Consider the following 22146-nt stretch of genomic DNA (forward strand, 5'->3'; position numbering starts at 1 on the left):
AAACAGAAAATATATTAATTACTGCAAGTTAACTGTTTCAATAAAATATCTCAAACACCCTTGGCAAAGACAAATTCAGTAAAATAGATCATCTCACATGCAATTCCAGCAACAGGAAGAGAACTGCAGCTTTTAGATGTAACAGAGAGAGGATTAAGAGCTTCCACATCCAGCTTCAAGACCCCAGCTACTGCAGAAAACTAAAATTAAGAACCTTGATTCTGTGAGAGCTTGACCCCACCCATTCCACTATTTCTACTGTTCCAACTTTAAATAAAATCTCTAAGGCCGCAAGCTGTTTACTTAATTGGAAAGGAGTCTTCTGCTAAGCACCTTTGCCTCAACCTTGCTTAATGCACCACCCTCTACGTGAAAATGTTTCCCCTCAGGTCCCTTTTAAATCTTTCCCCTCTCTCATTAAACTTATGCCCTCTAGTTTTGGACTCCACTCCCCTGGAGAGAAGGCCTGGGCTATTCACCCTAACTATGCTCCTCAGGATTGTATAAACCTCTAAGGTCACCCCTCAGCTTCCAATGCACAAGGGAAAATAGCCCCAGACTATTAACTCTAGACCCCCAGGGTTGGAGGGTTCGCTCAAACCCTCCAACCCTGGCAACATCCTTGTCAATCTTTTCTGAACCCCTTCAAATTTCACAACCTTCCTATAGCAAGGAGACCAGAATTGCATGCAGTATCCCAAAAGTGGCCTCATCAATGTCCTGTACAACTGCAATAATGACTTCCAAACTCCTATACTCAATGCACTCACCAATAAAGGCAAGCATGCCAAACATCTTCACTATCCTGGCTACCTGTGACTCTACATTCAATGAACTATAAATCTACACTCTCCAGGACCTTATCATTAAGTGTACAGATCCTGCTTTGATAAGCCTTTCCAAATAGTAGCACCTCACATTTATCTAATTTTGATTCCATCTGCCATTTCTCGGCTCAAGGTGCCACTGTACTGAGGTAACTTGCTTGGCTGTCCACTACACCACCAATTTTGGTGTAATCTGCAAACTTGCTAATCATACATCCAAATCAGTTATATGAATGACAAAAAGCAGTGGACGCAGCATCGATCTTTGTGGCTCACTGCTGGTCTCAGGCCTCAAGTCTGAAAAGCAACCCTCCTCCACCACCACTCTGTCTCATACCTGCAAGCCAGTTCTGTATCCAAATAGCTAGCTCTCCCTCTATTTTGTGCAACGTAACCTTGCTAGCCAGTCTCCCATAAGGAACCTTGTCGAAGGCCTCACTGAAGCCCATATAGATCACATCCACCACTCTGCCGTTATCTATCCTCTTCATTACTTCTTCAAAAAACTCAATTTAGTTAGTGAGACACAACTTGTCATGCATAGAACCATGTTGACTATCCCTAATCAGTCCATGTCTTTCCAAATACATGTAAATCCTATCCCTCAGGATCCCCTCCAACAACATGCACACCACTGATGTTAGACTCACCTGTTTATAGCTTCCTGGCTTTTCCTTATTACCTTTCTTAAATAGCTGCACCAAATTAGCCAACCTTCTGTCTTCCAGCACCTCACCTGTGACTACCAATGAGACAAATATCTCAGCACAGGGCTCAGCAATCACTTCCAGGGTAAAACCTGCTCAGGTCCAGGGAAGTTATCCACTTTGTGTGCTTTAAGGCTTGTAGCACCTCTTCCAATATAATATGGACATTTTTAAAGCTGTTGCTATTTATTTCCCGAAGTTCTTTAGCTTCCAAGCCCTAACACATTTAAAATGATCTAACTACTTACTTAAATACTTTGTATTCTAGCCTCCAGTACCCTGTGTGGTAGAGAATTTCAGATATTCACTACCATCTGAGAGGAGAACGTGCTTTGTTTCAGAGTTTCAAATGTTCTGCTTTAAACCATGTCCTGCTGATGGAAAAATCTTCTCAACATCTACCCTGTGAAGCCCCTTCACAAACTTGTATATTTCAATAGGATCACTGCATTTTCTTCTCAAGTCTAATGAACAAAGACCTAACTAGTTTAGCTGTTCTTGATATGTCAATCTCTTCACTTCAATCTGTTTTGAGCAGTTTCAAATACCCGTGGATCCTTTTGAAATACAGGAACCAAAACTGTAAACAGTACTTCAGGGTCGCCTCACCAACACACAGTATAGTTGTAACAAGAATTCCCGGTTTTTAAAAGGCCAAAATTTAATTTGTGCCTTAATTACTTATTGTACCCACATGCTAACTTAGCTAAACCACTTCAAAGGTAAGAGATTTAGTCTGGTGTGATTTCACTTTGCAGCAAGTGAATTAAGTTGCATTACCTTAAGAGGCATTGCAGTCTGCTCAAACACAAGTTGCATTACCTTAAGAGGCATTGCAGTCTGCTCAAACACAATGTAGTCCTCACAGTGACTGCTGCGTTGTGGCTTCTGCTGGAATGCACCCAATAGAAAAAGGCCGCCTTGATGCATTGTGAACACACTGAACAGCAACAGGTGTTTTACTTTTATTGAAATAAGAGGGGTCTGCTTCTATTCTAAGGAAATTTGATTTTCTGAGCTGGATTTCAAATGCAAGCTTTTCCCTGCTGAATTATATCAGCCTTCAAACTGCTGACTCCAGTAAGAACAAAGCCAGCTGTGTGCAAACAGGTAAGCTGGGTTGATGAAAGAGATCAACCCATTTAAAGAAGCTCTGTTTTGAAGGGGGTAAGTACTCAATTGTCCCTTTGCAAAGGGAAAGGTATTAGATGTCAATTATTTCACGCATCATCCAAATGAGGAAAAGAAAGAAAGAATTATTGCTCAGTTCCAAAAAATCACAACCCAGTGTGGAAATGAGCCATATAAATCAGGAAATAGCAGGTTCAACTCTAATGCACTAATTAGTTTACTGATGTCAGCCATAGCTGCAGGGTTTTTAAGCTGGAAAGAGTGATGGGGAAGAAAAGAAAGGAAAAAAAACTACTTAAAACTCGTGACAAATAAGGAAGTGCACACCAATGTAGATGAAAGCAACAAATGGCAGCACTCCCTGCTCATCCTGGATGTCGGCACTTACAATTAAAGTAGGGTCACTTCAACAAAGTACTGAATGCTGCCCAGCATCTTCACAGCCATACGCTGGCATCCATCAATCCTCCAGAAATGGAGCGCAAATTAAGAGAAAAAGATTGTCTGACAAGCTCCTTTTTCACATGACACTATCCTTTAAGAGTCAAGAACAGGCCAAGATAAAATCAAGTATTTATCTATTTCAACATTAGTAAAAGGATAACGGGATAGTTTGTAGTCCGCAGTGTCTTTTCGAGGCCACAATGATCTCACATATCATGACAGGGCACAGATTGCTGAGAAATTTAAACAGGCACAAGTTTACTTCCACACCGTCAGTGGCCGTTCTCTGGGATCATAATTGCTTTTATCAACTATATACATTCTCATGTTCCTACCCACACAGGTGAAATAATTTGATAACCCTGGGTACAAAACTATTTCAACAAAACCAGTTCTGCAGGGCAAACAACAAAACAGAAAATCAAACAACTCTATTTGAGCAGTACTTTCCTAGAATGCTATAACAACAAAAGTGTGTATATAATTGCTTTCATATTCATTTCCATGCATTTCAAATTTAGTGTAGTCAAATATGGGAAATCTAGAAAAAGGAAAATAAATTAATTGCCAGTTTAACTGCTGAGCTGGAAAAGCCAACACTTCTACTTCAAAGTTAAGCACTTTAAATACAGCCTTTTTACAATGCTTTTCATGTCTTCTTTTCTATTACCTGACAATTATCTTCATCTCTATTAATTTTCCATTGCCACATCTGATCAAGATCTAGTACAGAAAAAAAGTCCTTGGATTTAAGATACAGGATTTCCACATTTGTGGATGTAGGGCAAAGAGATACACCAACAACATTTCAAAAATATTTCATGATTTTTTTGAAAGGTGACGAAGATGGTGGGGAAGTAACAGAAATTCATTTGCTAAAAACATAGCCATTAAGCTGGTGTTAGAATCAGAAGTTTGAAGAAAAACTTCAAATCGGACAAGCATCTTGTTAAGTCTTTCATATTCCAAAAGGCACCTAAACAAATATATTGCTCACATAGCAGTACCTGAACAGTGCCATGACGGTAGTCGATTTCGGCACAAGTCCTCAAAATATGATTGGAAAAATGAAGAAGGAAAGATTTTGCTCAGAACTCTGAGGAAGCAGATTTATTGGCTCAAGTGTGGGGTCTTTTTCCCATTTCTAATAAGGTTATGATGATAGGATGCAAGTCAGCTTGCTCTTTGCTCACAAAAGTGATAGTTGCTTTCAGCTAATCTGACTGTACAATGAAGGCAAATGTTCTGGGAGCAGATGATGAAAAAGTCGGGAAGGAAAAAATAAATCCAAGAGTGAATGAGAACCAAAAATGTGAAGATACCTTATGCATATCATCATAGACGAGCTGATGAGCAAATCGCGGGCATGGCTCCTCTTCTTGAAGGCTCTTATTTGGATTATCTTTTATAGATTGATCGTTTTTGTAAACACAGGACCTATGCAACAGAGAAACATGTCATTACAACAATGTAGATTCAAGGGAAAAGAACATTTAGCTCAAGTCTGTTCTACTATTCAAGGTCATATGTAGCTCCACACATTTGTCTTTGCCCTGGATCCTTTAATTTTACATCGAATGTTTCTCATCCAAGCGTTTCTCAATTGTTTTAGCATCAAACGCCTTTTGCTATATTTTTCAGACTAAACTCTTAACCAGTAGAAATAGTTTCTCTCTAACTACCTTGTCAGTTGTTCATTTGATGCACTTCAATTCATCTCCATATGAAATCCCAAGTACACATCACTTTCTCTCTCTTTTCATCAGAAAACAATCAATTTGGTTGAACATTATTTGGCTTCACACAACCACACTAGCTTTATTTAATTAACGCACAGAGATAAAAGTGAGTTAGGTTTTGTCCCAACATTTTGAAAAGTTTAATTAAGTTAACCATTTAAACTCGAGAGAACACAACTCAGAAAGGAATGCTATGGGTATTTTTCCAGATGGAAATAATTGTCCCCATGTGAATACATGCATACAAGACTTAAAAACAGAAAACAATGGAAATATTCTGCAGGCCTCGCAGCACCGACACTTTCCAAAAGGATCTGGATAAACGGTGAAGTTTGGAAAAAAATGGCAGGGCTACGGACAAAGAGCTGGAGTAGAACTGAGTTGCATTATGTAGAATAATAGAAGGGTTAGACATGGATTCAATGGGCTAAGGATTTTTTTCTATGACATACAGGCAATACGTTTTGAAACACTGTGCGCTTCTGAAACAGTACTCATTTCAGAATCTGATACACCCCTCAATACCGTCAAGATCAGAGTAATGACTGTAATCTAACTCTTAGCTGGAGATGCCAGTCAAATATGCACAGCAATCATGAATATGTGGATCAAGAAAATCAGAATATACTTTCTGACTTGGAGGTCTGAAATTCAGTAGAGTGCTTTAAATGACACCATGTCAGAAAATGAAACCATACACACTTAAAACATAGTACCAACGTTTAGTGTAAACAAATTTACAATACAGAATGAGGCCATCCAGTCCACTATTTCTGTCCAAGCCAAAAAAAAAGTTACATTCTAATTTTGCATTTCTTGGTTAATAGTGCTTACAGTCCTGGCACTTCAAGTGCATAGTCAAGTATATTTAAGCATAAATAGGGTCTCTGCCTCTCCCACCTTTTCAGACAGTTAGTTCCAGTTTAGACAACGTGGAATATTTCCTGGTTGCTGCAATTGTCAGTTTTAATGATAGTATCTTTTTAGATTAGACTAGATTACAGTGTGGAAACAGGCCCTTCGGCCCAACAAGTCCACACCGACCCGCCGAAGCGCAACCCATCCATACCCCTACAGTTACCCTTTACCTAACACTACGGGCAATTTAGCATGGCCAATTCACCTGACCTGCACATTTTTGGACTGTGGGAGGAAACCGGAGCACCTGGAGGAAACCCACGCAGACACGGGGAGAATGTGCAAACTCCACACACAGTCAGTCGCCTGAGGCAGGAAATGAACCTGGGTCTCAGACGCTGTGAGGCAGCAGTGCTAACCACTGTGCCACCGTGCCGCCCCGAAGGGCAACATGAAGCAAAAGCTGGACATCCCCCTCCTATGTGCTTCTGTACCTAAACTACAGTTCACCCCATTCATTGTATAAATATGGTACACAAGAACAATGAGCTGACAGCTAAATAGACTCGCAACTCTTTAAGGAACTAATTTTACAGGTTTAAAAAAAATACAACCATGAACATGTTACACAACAAGTATCATGGAATGGCAAGACTACAATTTCAAACCTTCCGGTTTGTGGAAGCAATTGTCTTTGTTCTAATGCCATTAACTCAATGATACTTTCTAGCATCATAGTGAACAAGCACAAAATGATGCTGAGCAAAGGTATTTCAGGCAAAATTTATATGAAGGACAGTCAAACTACTTATTAATTATCTAGAAACTAGTAATCCGAGATAACAAAAGATGCAGTTGCTCACAGTTTGACTACCTTGGGAACTAAAAAGGAAACATTCAAGTGCACAAAAATTGATGGAAAATAATGAAACGAAAAATCCGTCATGTAAGTACGGTTTTGATTTCTTCCTTGAACATACAGTAGAAAAGTCAGCACATACACACAGTGGGTTGAATTATTTCTTCTTGAGCTAAATTAGTCTATAACTCTATACTAACACTTAAGGGCTCTGCAGGCTTTTAGAAAACAAGCAAAGTGTGTTATGAACCAGACCAAATCCCTCAAAATAGCCTAGACACTAACGTTTTCTTATTTTAAAGGCACGTGCCAGGTGTTGTACTCCAGATGCAATTCAATTCACCAAACTACCAGAATTGAAGCAAAACACACTTTATTCATACACTATGGTTAAAATACTACAAAAGGAAGAAAGAAATTAGAATAATTTTAATGGAAAACTAAACAGAATAATAGATTATTTAATACTAAACAGTAACTGTTCCAATATTGAGCATTCCTTAAACACACCCCGGGCAAAGGCAAATTCAGTAAAATTGATGGTCTCAGGCAATTTTCCAGTCTATGAGGAAAACGTATCAAGAGAAAGCTCAGACAGACTGCCACAGGGAGAGAATTACAGCAGCTGCTAGACCCCAGCAACTGCCACCAAAAAACTAAAACTAAAAATCCCGGCTCCTGGGAGTTTGACCTCACCCCACCCCACTCAGGCTGCTTCTATTGTTCCAACGTTTTAAAAAAACCAAGGCCTCACAAGCTGTTTATTTTCTGAGCTTAGAAGCAAGCCGATTGGCACACCTGATCTCAATCTATAAATAAGGACAATAATGAGAGGTCACGCTTTCAAGGTGAGAGGTGGAAAGTTTAAGGGGGTACACGCGGCAAGTACTTCACACAGAGGGTGGTGGGCATTTGGGACGCTTTGCCAGCAGAGGTGGTAGAGGCAGGCACGGTATATTCATTTAAGATGAGCCTGGATAAATGCATGAGTAGGTGGGGAATAGAGGGATACAGATGCTTAGGAATTGGGCAACAGGTTTAGACAGTACATTTGGATCAGCTCAGGCTTGGAGGGCTGAAGGGCCTGTTCCCGGGCTGTAAATTTTCTTTGTTCTTTGACAAAATACACTTCTTAAAGCCATAGTATCATCACAAGAGCAAACCAAAAATAAGTGCCCGAGTGTGCTTAGCAGTACAAAACCGTTGGATAACATGGAAGAGGTCGTGGTTAGCACTTCTGGTAATCTTTTTATGCTTTGGCACTTACCAGTTATTCCGAGCGATATCATAAATCCAAAAAGAATTCCGAACATTCTCTTCCCGCTTGTCTTTATCTTTACTGAGACCCGACAGGACATGAATCTCATTCAGTTCTGGGTCAATTGTAGCTCGTTGAGTGAAACCTGTCATTGGAACTAAAGAGTGCAAAAACTCAAAAATGACGTATTTCAAAGCAAACATTTACACAAGTTTCAAAATGCTTTCAGAGGCAATATCTGAATAATGCTCTACTCCCATCTTGTGACTACTTCAGTCTTTGAGCAGCCAAAACAGGGCTGAAGTAGATGATTCAGCCCCTCAAGCCAACACCACCATTCAATAAAAATCTGTTTGTGCTTCAAATTCCACAGTTCCAATAATCTAATACCTTTAACAAACAAGAATCTATCTATTGATTCCTGAAGAAGGGCTTATGCCCGAAACGTCGATTCTCCTGTTCCCTGGATGCTGCCTGACCTGCTGCGCTTTTCCAGCAACACATTTTCAGCTCTGATCTCCAGCATCTGCAGACCTCACTTTCTCCTCTATCTATCTATATTCATGCTAAAAATATTCAATGACACGTCTTCCACTGCCTCAAGTCTGGTGAAAGAAAATTAACAGATGGTAAAATATTCCAATGTTCTCTTTTCAGGAACTTTAAATCAAGTGAGGATAAGCTTAAAGATATTTTTACTATAAATAACACTGATCAACTCAATACTCTACAGTGGCTTGCCTTCTCAAATGTTGTAACTAATAGAAGTGGAGAATCGGTGTGCTGACGTATCTTGGAACAAGTGGGATGCCCGTGGGCCTGTGCACATGTGAGTATATGTAATGGAGAATGACTGTGTTGATGAGGGAGAGAAAGCACACTCCAGGGAGCTTTGTGTACACCCTGCCCTGTACTTTTAAATGCAGCTTATTTGTAACATCTGACGACTCTAATATCTGAAGAAGGGTTTGTTTCCCAAAAGTCCAACTGATCTGTACTCTTGTATCAGACATTGTTAGGTTTTTTTCAACAATTTCTGTTCACTCTTTACTTACTGCAACAGTCAGTCACTTGGGAAAATACTCAGATCCTAGTGCACTCATATTCAATGAAACTCATCAGTTTAAACATATTAAAATGAATGGTTCTTATAAAAAGATGGTATACGCGTTAGATTGTACAGTTGACAAGTAGCTTCCAAATATATTTTCTAATAGCGTTGGGACTTGTAAGGAGGCATTGGTGGTACATGCAATACCTTGTGCATGAAGCAGCCTAATTAGTTTGAAATGAAATGAAGAGTAGCTGGGAAAATAGACTTTAAATACACTTCATGAGAAGAAATTGCACAACTTACAGAAGTACTCTTACAAGTTAACATCTCCAGTCATCAAATTTAAACAGAGAAGCTCAGCAGATCTAGCAGGACTCTGGTTTCTCACTCCACAGATGCTGCCAGACATGCTGAATTTCTCTAGCATTTGCTGTTTTTATTTCAGATTTCCAGTATACAGTGCATTTTGCTTCCATTCTTCAGATCTTGAGCTAGTTCAGAAGAACACCAGGAATGTAGGACAAAGGCAGTGAAAATCCGGAAATCATGAGAAACAGTGGTAGCTGTACACCATAACTGAAGGCAAGAAAAAGGATAGATTTTTCGTAATAAAAGTGTTAAAATGCAGTTACCAGCTTTGTTCATCAATGTAAATGGATGATGCAAATGAAAATCCAGGTGGTTAGCAAACCCCTCCACTACTGAGTTAATCGATAGTTGCAAAAAGACTGATTTCTAAAGCCAACTGAGAAAATTTACAGCTGAAAATGTGTTGCTGGAAAAGCGCAGCAGGTCAGGCAGCATCCAAGGAGCAGGAGATTCGACGTTTCGGGCATAAGCCCTTCTTCAGGAATGAGGAAAGTGTGTCCGAAACGTCGATTCTCCTGTTCCTTGGATGCTGCCTGACCTGCTGCACTTTTCCAGCAACACATTTTCAGCTCTGATCTCCAGTATCTGCAGCCCTCACTTTCTCTGAGAAAATTTACAAAAATAGAAACCAAAAGAACTGTGGATGCTTGAAATCAGAAACAAAAACACAAACTGCTAGAAAAAAAACAGCAGGTCTGGCAGCATCGGTGGAAAGAAATCAGAGTTAACATTTTGGGTCCAGTGACCCTTCCTCAGAACACAAGAGTTTTGTTTCATAAAAATAAAAATTGGTTTTGAATCAACAGTTTACCCCCTATTTGCTTGACTTCATTTCCTGTCCTTTGACATTAGGAGACATTCAACTCACCCAAATTTAGAAGACTTGGATGTAGTTGCAATCAGCTAATGTTGACAGACACCCAAAACAATATACAGTACCGGAGTTAACAGACTAAACCGAATATTTCATGAGTTCAAAGCTATAAGCTTACCTTTGTCTGTCCATTCACTTTGCCATTAGAATACTAACTTAATGTAGTGATGTGTCATGTGTAGTGATGGTAAGAACTTCAAGCCTCAGTGTGTGGTCTAGCCCTGCATACCCCATTAATGGCCAAAGTTATGGCTGATTATCAACAGTGTCTATGGATGGTAAAATATAGGGAAAATCTTTAAATAAACAAAGGTGGTAATATTATTCTCGAGTTGGGTTCAAGTACTAGATTACCAAGTCTATTTTTTGATATTAATTTTCTTGAAATGTGTCAACTGGAGCCAACAAAACTTTGCAGAGACGTCATCTACCTCCACTCTTCCTGGCATCATCCTGTAGTCAATAGATAATTAGCAGCAAGTAGGTTGTGTGCAGCCCCTTATATTCTGTGGTAATTTAAAGAAGGTGATGTCTGCACAACCTGCACCAGAACTTAAAAGGTGCTGCATGGCAACAAAGCTTAAGAAACACTAGCCACAGATTTGGTCCTTCCAGATGCCAACTACTTATGAGTAGCATGTTAAATAAACTACATCATAAAGCAGATTGCCAGTATTCCTCTAAATAATACAGAACATGCACTACAATGTAGTGATTTACCAGTTTGGAATGCAGGACATATCTTTAAACTTTGAAAATCTTATACTGAAGTAGTTACAAAGGAACTTTTGGAAAAAAAACAGAATAAACCTGTTAAAAAGAGCAACTAAATAAAATTCCGGGAAGTGAAAGGGTTTGGAAGAATTAATTTTGTTTTCTGATATTTTCCTGAATTACACTGATGAGTCTGTGTTCAAACCCATCATTCAGGTAGACGAAAATAACCCAACTCTCTGTTAAATGCAGTTAGTGTTGAAGCAGCAATAGACCGATAACAGATGACATATGTGGGATGCAGCTAAATCAGGACTTCAATCTTAAATGGCCTTCAGCTTAAGCCAATGGGATATATTTTCCAGTCCTTGAGGAGTTGCAGCACAAAGCTGGTTATACTGGGATTTCAAAGCATAAAATTCTACTACCTTATATGTGCAAAAGATCAATAATGCAGAAGAAACAAACAAGATGCACAACTAGGAACAGAAAATCAGGCTCAAAATTAGGTCATCACAGCACAAGAACTAATTACTCAGAACTGCAAAACAACAGCTTCCATATGTTTCTAAAATGTTAAGTTTGTTTCCCAATTAGATCTCATTAAATATCTGTTCACCACTGGAGTCAGTAACAAGGTTCGGTGAAAGCAGCATCAACTGCTCGTTTCCTGCTCTTTGATCACTTCCTTTGCTTTTTTATTTTTAAGAGACTCTCATCATCTAGATTGCATTACCCGACAGGTTTAAGCAGATTCAGTAGTAACTTTCAAAATGAAATCAGAGAAACTAACATCAAGAATTGGAATGAATTTCAACTTTTTTTCTGGATAGACAATGGGAAGACCATTAAACTAAATACTAATTAGCTCTTCTGCCAAAGTGCAAAACCTCTCAGTTCCCCACATTTTATTCCAAAAGTCAAGCTTTTCGCCACTCACCTCACCAATCTATATTGCTTTACTGAAACTGTAGTCTTCACTACTTGTCTCCCCACTGTTTTTGTGACATTCGCAAACTTGACAATACTATATTCACTTCTGTCACCAAGTCATTAATATGCATTGTAAATAGTTGTGGCCTTCGCATTGCAAATAGTATCAGTGCCACAGGGATCAGATGATCATCGTGAAAACACAATTATCCTTTGTCCTTACTCTTATCTTCCCTTCGTTAGCCAATCCTCTAATCATGCTAACACTACCCCCAACGCAACATTTTTTCTGCCATCTTGCGCCTAGTCAACCATTAGTAGTTTCTTCTCCTGGTTAAACTCTTCCATGCCCATCTTTTTAACACTTTTAGAAAAAAACTTATGTCTTCAGCCAAGCTCCAAGTACTGGGCATTTTTCCAAACCTTTCATTATTTGGGGATAACTTTAAGGCGCTGTATATGCTGCTATAAAATCTAGATATGTTCTTTTTAAATCAAACCGAAGTCTATTTGCAAATCTAATTGGGTGAGCATCACTCCTAATGAGCAACACTTGGCAGATCTAGAAATCCACAAGGTACAGGTTCTAACAACACTGGCCCAGCAGATCACACTGTTCATTCAGCTTGGTCCACAGCTTCTCAAAGTGTTATATACAATGTGTGCGACCTAACTAGACACACGCGCTACTCCAGGAGCGCAGGTCCGTTAACCGCAAATGAGAATTACATTGTTATATTGATGAGTTTAGCTGCTGTAAATTCAAGCACACCAAGCAGAATGTTTTAATGCATCTTTCCAGAAATAATTAGTTAAAATTAGTAACACACAATAAAAAAGAAAAATACTGCAAATATATTTGAAATAGGAAAGGAAAACTATGGAAATACTCAAAAGATCAAGCAGCATTTATGGATAGACAAAAGCAGAGTTAACTTACTGGTCTGATGATCTTTCGTGAGTCTTGGTACAGCCTAACCGAAGTTTTTACATAAATATTTTGCATTATACCCTTCTCTGTACCCTTATTTGTAGATTTATTTATGTTGGTTATGCAGAAAACTTAACAATTCTATGAAGAATAACTCACACATGAAGTGTTGTTTATGTGAGTACCTCAGCTAATTCACTCAGGGCACTGATAACAGACTATAGATTTTCCAACCAAAAAGACATCATGGATGGCTGGTCTTATGCCAGTTTCACAATCAATTGTTTCTTATTCCTGGAAATACAGTAGACCAGTGGAAATTCTCTCTACTTGGAAAAGGACGATACATTTGCATCACCTGGGAACCAGCAATATGTAGATAAGAAATTAGAGGAATTCAAGAACAGAGGATTGAATTTAGCTTCAGCATTGATTTAGCAAGTTGCTAGCTGGACATAACTATTTTGTCATCCACTGAATGGGACAAGGAATATTGGAGTGACATATTTAAAAACACAGAAGTAAATTCACATGCCAGTTAGGTCTCTTCTACTCTGCAGAACAAGAGATGATTATAGAAGATACTGAGGAGAAAGTGAGGACTGCAGATGCTGGAGATCAAAGCTGAAAATGTGTTGCTGGAAAAGCTGTGCTTTTCCAGCAACACATTTTCAGCATAGAAGATACTGAGCCAATTCAGTCATAAGTCTTGACAGAAAAATATTTTCCACAGTGAATAGCAACATAACTGCAGATTCAACTGAGGTGATTAAAATAAAAACAGAAATTCGCCTGAGGACTATGCCTATTATTAGAAATTGCGGAAGGATGGTGAATTGAGTCAGAACCATTGCTGTGGTTTAATGGGATGAATAGCTCAAATCTGTCCTGAAATTCTTAAACATCAAAAGTAAAGCCTATTGACGGGTATAAGCCTAGCATCCCAAAACAAACTGTTCAAAAAAATTAACACCCAGCGTTACAAACATAAATAATTACCTCATGCACATTTACGTGTGGCGAGTTATGGCAAATGAAGATTTTCCCCCAATGTACACACATGATCAAATTCTGGAGAAAAACTTTTAAAAAAGATATTGAAAATTTAATTCCTCACTCTCCAAAAATACTTTTAATAAATAGCATTGAGGGGAAAGCAACAACCTAGAGGTATTATCACTAGGGTATTAATGCAGAGACCCAGGTATTATTCTGAGAACCTCGGTTCAAATTCTGCCACTGCAGATGGTGGAATACAAGTTCAATAAAAATCTGGAATGAGAGTCTAATCATTACCAGGAATCCATTGCTGATTGTCGGAAGAAACCCAACTGGATCACTCATCCTTTCGGGAGTGAAGTTTGCCATCCTTACAGGGTCTGACCTGCATGTGAATCCAGCCCCACAGCACTGTAGGTGACTTTAAGCAATTACAGGTGGAAAAATAAATGCTGCCCTCATTCCATGATTATTTTTTAAAAATCAACTGATATTAAGATTTACTTGAAATTTGTGTTGCCTGCCTAAGCACTGTGCAGCTGGCAGTAAACGTAACTGGGAAAAAACCTCAAACCTGACCTTGGAAAATTATCCAAATATTCTAGTCACCTATATTCAAACTGTTACTACAGATTTAAAAAGTTATATAATTCCATATTTGCATCTGTGCATACAAAGGTCAATCTTACTCAGCGAGACTTGAACAATGATTGGCTTCAGCTTTGATTTAGCAAGTTGCTAAGTTGGACATGACGATCTTGCTGTCCAAGGAATGGTAAAAGGGTAACTCAAGATTTTAAAAATATAATTAACATGTTAAGGTTTTATGCAGCTGAACCAGTAAAGAAAATGCTGTATGAAGAGAAATACAACCACCTGAACAGCATTTCACATATATGACAACAAGTAATGGGCAGTTCAGACTTAAGCACAAAGGTGAAGTCACCACAGTCTTCCATGACCATAAGGATGCTCCCTCAGAAGAGACAGAACTGGTGGTCGTTTAACCCAAGGCTCAGGCTAGGGGAGCAGTTGAGAAAGAGACCACAGTGGTAACTTCAGTCAGTGCAGGAATTGAACCCATGCTGTTGGCGTCACACTGCATCATAAGCCAGCTGTCCAGCTAACTAGGCTGACTGATCCCCAAAATGACAAGGTTTAAAATGGAACAGGAATTTGTGGGACAAAGTCACTATGAAGGACAGCAATACCGATAACACCCTCTAACTCTAATAGTTTCAATGGAATTTGTCTCCAACATGTTGTTCTAATTCAACTTCTTCAGATTAATAGGAGAAATAACAGTATATTAACCAATTGTAACAAACATTACAACATTTAAAATCAAGTGAGGTTTTGCCCCCAAAAGTAACTCAACTACAGATGAGAGTGAAAGTAGATCATGCAGCTTTAAACAATGCACCCACATTTCTGAAAAGCAATGACTTTTAAAATTTTTTTCATATAAAGGGCTCCAAATTATTTTTAGAAAAAAACAAAACGGCAAATAAGAAAAGTGAAATGAAGTGGATGAAATACAGTCAACGTGGAGGAGGTGAGGCAGAATTCTGAAGGGAAACAAGACGCAGTCAGGAAATAATGGTTTTCCTTCAGTTGGACAGGGCAGAAATAGGAGTCAGTTGTTCAAAGAGGAAGAGTTAAACATGGCAATTGATGACTCAAGGCAGGTGTGGTTCATTCAGAGTGGAACATGCCAACCTTCAACAGCTGTAAAGAGAGTGTGCAGGAAACTTTCAAGGAGATTACAAGATCATCATATTGCAGACAAATCTCCAAACTACTGCAGATTATGTGGAAGAGAACTAGGAAACTTTTTAAGTTAGTGAATGATTGATAACAATGCAGAGATGGCTCTAAGATGAAACTAGATAAATATTTAACATCTGGTTGGCTGTAATGAGTTCTATAGTGTAGCAAAATGATGGAATCATGACACGTTGAATGTCAGTTGTCATGTGAGAGAAGTGATTCTACACTTTCAACATATGTCATCAAGGGACAGTGTGTAAAGTTCCTAAGCTAAGAGAAAAGAGCAATATATGTATTTCTATCAGTGGCATCAGTGACGACTTCACCAGTTTCCTCATCTCTCCTCCCCCCACTTCATCCCAGATCCAATTATCCAACTCTGCACTGCCCTCTTGAACTGTCCTACCTGTCCATCTTCCTTCCCACCTATCCACTCCACCCTCCCCTCCAACCTATCACCATCACCCAACTATAGCCATGCCAGCTACCTCAACCCCACATTCCTCTTTATCTCTCAGCCCCAGTTCCCTCCTACCTACCCCCCACTCCCCAACACATTCCTGATGAAAGACTTATGCCAAAAATGTAGAATGTCGTGCTCTTGGAATGCTGCCCAACCTGCTGTGTTCTTTTCCAGCACCACACTTTTCAACTCCAATCTCGAGCATCTAGTCTTCACTTTCTCTTATATTTCATCGGCTGTCAAGTGCTTCAGGGCATCTGGTAGCTGTGAAAGGTGCTGCTTAAAAGATCCAGCCTTTCTTTTCAAACAGTAGCTTTTAGAATTTAAAAATGATGCAAAGTCAAAGACTATAGACAGTATGAAACAAAAACTGTTCCAAAAACTCAACAGGTCTGAAGCATCTGTGGTGAGAAAGTGACCCTTGATCAGAACCCTTCCCTGCACCCGAAAATGTTAAACCTGCTTTCTCTCCACAGATACTGGACGACCTGCTGAGCTTTTCCAGCAATGTCTGCTTCCAATTTCCAGAATCTATGGTATTTTTTTCCTAAAAAGTACAAATGCAGCTAATAAAAAGCTAGCCTGATGCAATAACAAGAGGAATAGCAACTCAATACAACTCAGACTGCAATCAAGAATACAGAGTCAATTGATGACATATATTAGCAGGCTATAAGTTTTGTACACAAATTAGCTTGTTCATGGACTAGCAGGGACCCTCATGTTCTTTTGGTTATGTGTACTGATCCCAATGACTTGGCAGTCCCTATTCTGCTTAGTGGAAGATCAGGATGGGGAACGGGTATATGATCAACACAAGAGGAGCACTGTAATCCAAAATCCCTCAAGATTTTTCAGGTAACGCAACACTGGTTAGATTGCAAACATTCAGTGACCAAGTCTCCACAAGTAACCAAGTTTTTAAAAGTATTTTTGCAAATGATAATTGGGCATCACTGAGTAGGGAAGCATTTATTGCCCTCCCTCCTCTTTGATTTGATTTATTATTCACAAGTACCAAGATACATGCTGACCAGACAAATCATACCTTACATAAGTACATCTGGGTAATTGAACAGAATGCAGAATACAGTGTTACAGTTACAGAGAAGGTACAGAGAACAATCGCCTCTAATATATGAGAGGTCCATTCATAATAGAGTCAGAGTTATTCAGCATGGCCCAGCTCATCCATGCCAACCAGATATCCTAAACTGATCTAGCCTCATTTGCCAGCATTTGGTCCAAATCCCTTTCAACCCATCCTATTTGTCTATCCATCCAGGTGCCTTTTAAATATTGTAACTGCACCAGCCTCCACCACCTCCTTTGGCAGCTCCCATGCATGCATTACCCTCTGTGTGAATAAATTGCCCCCCAGTTCCTTTTTAAATCCTTGCCCTCTCAACTTAAACCTATGCCCTCTAGTTTTGGACTCTCCTATCCTGGGGGAGAAACCTTGGTTATTCACCCTAACTATGCGCCTCAGATTTAATGAACCTCTGGAAGTCACCTTTCAGACTCCAACATGCCAGAGAAAAACACCTCAGCATATTCAGCTTCTCCCTATAGCTCAAACCCTCCAATCCGGCAATATCCTTTCCACAGCAGGGAGACCAGAATTGAACACAGTATTCCAAAAGTGGCTTCAGCAATATCCTGTACAGCTGCAATATGACATCCCAATTCCTTTACTCAATGCACTGACCAATGAAGGATGTCAGTTTGGAGAACCAGAGAGCATGGGGCAAGGACTGAGTCAGAAGGCTGAGTTGTAGTTACCCCATAAATTAGATTAAAATTCATTCTAGCATTTCCAATGCAACTATCCAGGTAAGCAAGTCAGAAGTATTCAAAATTTCCTGATATCAAATCCAAGATATTTGCACAGGTTGGTGGGAAGCTGGGGAATTGTCTGTTGGATGTTTAAATTCCAGACAATTCCTGCAGAATCATAGATTGGGATTTCTAAAGGGTTCAGAAACTTAAATTTGGGTTATGTCTGGCTTCTAAATATTCCAAGACACGAACACTTGTGTCATTAACTTATTGGGCATGGGTCAGGAAACTGAAGGAATTTGGGAAGAAAATCATATGAAGCAAGTGATGGAAAGAGAAAGAGGAGGATGTGTCATGGAAAGTGACTGTCAGAGGACTTTGAGCGTTACATACAATCAGTTCTGATATAACGCAATAATTCCTTTCTCGTGTTATAAGAAAATCGCGCACTTGTCTGCCATTTAAACTAATGGGGCAGGAATCGCATTATAGTCAATAAAGGGAAGGAAAATTCGTGATCCACAAGTAACAGTCTAAATTTTTAAATCGCGTTAAAGCCAATTCACATTGAAGCAATACGTTATAGCAAAACCGACTGTAGATCAATTCAAGTAGTTGAAACAAGCTGGCTGCTGCCTCTTTAACTCAATTATTAATGATTTTTCCTTTCTCCTTGTATTTTTGGTATTCAACAGTTCAATAATTATTTAGTTACGCCTAAAAAGTTCATCTTGTTTTTCTTTGCAGCTACTGATATCCCTGCTGCATCACTCCTTAATATGTCACAATGACACAGCTGGTTGCTGTATTGTGCCAAACTTTGGAAGCTTGAGTTGAGGCCCACTCGAGGGTTTGAGCACGTAACCTAAAACATTTCAATGCAATAATGCGTTTTGTGTGTAGTGTTAATGACATTTAATCAAGGTATCGTTTACTGGTTTAATTAGGTGTTGAAGACCCCATTGATCTGGTCATCATTCCTCCCTTAACCAGCACTAGAAAGGAAAACACTTTTTGCATTTTGCTACATGGTTGAAAATTATTAACACATAAAACGCTGCCGCTTTTGTTTGCCAAGCTGCAACAACATTTCAAAGCAATTCACTGCATACGAAATGCTTTTGGACGCTGAGACGTGATGAGGTGCTATACAACAGACAGTCTTTCATCATTAAGCAACTTAGAAAAGCCATTCCAGCCAATCCTTTCAAGGCCAACCTAAGTGCCAATGTAATAAACATTTGCTGTAACAAACAAACATTCTTTTAATAATTCCAAAAATCCCAGCATTCTTCCCTGTCTGGCCTACATGAGACTCCTGTCCTATAAAATGTGGTAGTCCAAATGTTTTCAAATCACCCTGGCAACTTCAATAAACACAACCATATTTAGCCTCATCAGGAAACAAGGATAAACTACCAAGAAATCCCAGCTGCTGGTAGCTAGGGGTCTGCAAGTTTAGACTGCGATTAATACCAGCACTTGAAGAATTGAGGGACATAATGTGTGTGGACCTATGGTACTTGCATTTGTTGCAAACAATACATAACATATCATCACATCACCAAGCATTCTACAGGCATCTGATATTAAACAATCTAATTCGATGCAGAAGATACAGGGTTTCAAGGGGCATTTGAAAAAGTAGAAAGACACAAATTCAATGATGGGGTAGACAGGGTGGATGACTGAAGGCTCTGCCACTTGTAATGGAATAGAAACAAAAAACACACAAAAAGCAAGTTAGAAGACAAGCAACCAGATAAATTGGGTCCAAATATAGAAATTAATGTTGGATGATTTGTAAAAAGAAAAAAATTTGAATTTGTACTTTGGAATAATTAAAGTAGGTCAACGGAGGGTTCCTGTCCATGATATTTACATAAGATGGGCGTGTACAGGTCAGTGTTCTATAAACAAGTAAAACCAAAGTCTAATGGTATGAATTAGCCAATGGAAAAGTAACAGAAAAGAGCAGAAAATGTCTAACTTAACATAGGCGGTTAGATCAGTTGAGACACTGGACCCACCCTGCTTTTAGTGTGAGAACCACAAGTTAAGTGCTATCCATTTCTATGCACCAAAAAATACCAATTCTATGTTCTATGTTCTATAGAACATTAGCTCTTTGGTCCCAATTTCAAAGTTGCAACTGAGCTGTCTTTCAGTCTGTAAATACCGAAATGAGTCTCAGTTGTTTATTTACATCACCAGACAGAAAAAGCAAAGATGCATATAGAAAGATCAGCAGGCTATGGGTCATATAAATTTTTCATTCAATTTTTGACAGCAGTCATTGTTTCTTCATGAAAATTTCAAGCAATGACAGAATAGGATGCGACAAGTACAGTCAGAATATGAAGACAATTATTTTGTCTACTTCACTGAAAACTGCACTCAATGGTCTGATAGATCATGCAGGCACTATTCCTCTTTTCCTTTCTCACTCCTTCAAATTAAATGTTCAAATAGGTGTTCTACACCAATGACACAAATATATGTATCCTATATAAATCAAAAATTAAAAAACATTTTGTCAAAGCTTTTCCACTTGATGACTTCAGGACAATCTGCAGGAATTACCAAAATAAAAAGAGAAAACATTTATATTGTATGGGATGTAAGGGTTGATTGATTGGCAAGTGGACTGTAATTGCTAAAGACAATGGCATTGAGATTGCACCAGCTAATGATGACTGACAGTAAACTGACTGTTTGCTATGTGAAAATAAGCAGGTTGATTCTGGTGAAGGCATTGCTCTGAGAAAATTATTCAGAAAATGGCAGTCAGCTGTGGGAAACAGCAAGAGAAGGTCATTCAGTCCTTCATTCCTGCACCTCCATTCAAAATGATCATGGCTGATCATCCAACTCAGTACCTCTTTTCTTCCCATACCTTTTGATCCCTTTTTACCCAAGAACTATATCTCACGCCTTCTTGAAAACATACATGATTGGGTCTCAACTGCTTTCTATGGCAAAGAATTCCATGGGATCACCACTCTCTGGGTGAATAAATTTCTTCGGATCCAAGTCTTAAATGACCTACCCCACATCCTAAGGCTGTGGTCCCTGGCTCTGGACTCCTCAGAGTTGAGATGAAATTGGTGCACGTTCTTTGTTTTCAAAAAACAATTGCCTGTGGAATTACATATGTAGTTTCCGATGCATATAAAGGTGCCACACTGTGAGTCCAGTTGAAAATCTGAGTTTGATTGTCAGCATTGTTATTTGCATCCTCAAGTTTAGTCAATGTTGTCAAATTTTGCAGCCACACCTAATGCTGGACTCTGTGTTTTGCTTTTGCAAGTGCAGCTGGTTGGATACACAGTCTGTACCTTGCGAGTTGCCAAGAGATGAAAGGATTTGTGGTTTGACACAATCTGCCAATCTGTGGAACATACAGTCTATATACCAAGGCATCACAGTGGCACTGAAACTTACATACCAGACTTCTCATTTGTGAGATACGCAGAACTTCTTTTTAGCTTAAAATCAGCAGGTTGCTGATTTTTTTTTTTTAAAAAAGGTTACTTTTAGAGGGATGGCAGTGAAGGCAGTGCAATGTTCCTCTTGCAACATGTTTGAGGTGAGGGATGCCATGGACTTCCCTGCTGATTACACTTGCAGGAAGTGCACCCATCTCCAGCTCCTCCAAGACCGTGTTAGGGAACTGGAGCTGGAGTTGGATGAACTTAGGATCATTCGGGAGGCAGAGGGGGTCATAAATCGGAGCTTTAGGGAAGTAGTAACTCCAAAGATGGCAGATAGATGGGTGACAGTGAGGGGGACTGGGAGGAAGCAGCCAGTGCAGGGACCCCCTGCAGCCGTTCCCCTCAAGAACAAGTATACCGTTTGGATACTTGTGGGGGTAAGTAACGGGGCTCAGGCCTCTGGCACAGAGCCTGTCCCCGTTACTCAGAAGGGAAGGGAGGAGAAGAGCAGAGCAGTAGTAATTGGGGACTCGATAGTTAGGAGCACAGATAGGCGGTTTTGTGGGAACGAGAGAGACTCACGTTTGGTATGTTGCCTCCCAGGTGCAAGGGTACGTGATGTCTCTGATCGTGTTTTCCGGGTCCTTAAGGGGGAGGGGGAGCAACCCGAAATCGTGGTCCACATTGGCAACAATGACATAGGTAGGAGGAGCACTGAGGATGTTAGGCAGGCTTTCAGGGAGCTAGGTTGGAAGCTCAAAGTTAGAACGAACAGAGTTGTTGTCTCTGGTTTGTTACCCATGCCTCGTGATAGAGAGTCGAGGAATAGGGAGAGAGAACAGTTAAATGTGTGGCTACAGGGATGGTGCAGAAGGGAGGGATTCCGGTTTTTGGATAACTGGGGTTCTTTCTGGGGAAGGTGGGACCTCTATAAACAGGATGGTCTACACCTGAACCTGAGGGGCACCAGTACCCTTGGCGGGAGGTTTGCTAGTGCTCTTGG

The 22146-nt window shown here is 39.6% G+C and overlaps 1 protein-coding gene across 1 annotated transcript in view; it reads right to left on the reverse strand.

Moving 5' to 3' along the window:
• mkln1 (muskelin 1, intracellular mediator containing kelch motifs) overlaps window positions 1-22146 on the reverse strand; it is a 108255-nt gene that overhangs the window by 14962 nt on the left and 71147 nt on the right. Inside the window, exons 13-14 of the mRNA XM_043713224.1 lie at window positions 7833-7980; window positions 4432-4546 (exon numbers count right to left, since the gene is read on the reverse strand). Coding sequence (XP_043569159.1) covers window positions 4432-4546; window positions 7833-7980 — 263 coding nt within the window. The remainder of the gene's footprint in view (window positions 1-4431; window positions 4547-7832; window positions 7981-22146) is intronic.

This window comes from Chiloscyllium plagiosum, chromosome 23 (genome assembly GCF_004010195.1).
Source record: "Chiloscyllium plagiosum isolate BGI_BamShark_2017 chromosome 23, ASM401019v2, whole genome shotgun sequence".
NCBI lineage: Eukaryota > Metazoa > Chordata > Chondrichthyes > Orectolobiformes > Hemiscylliidae > Chiloscyllium > Chiloscyllium plagiosum.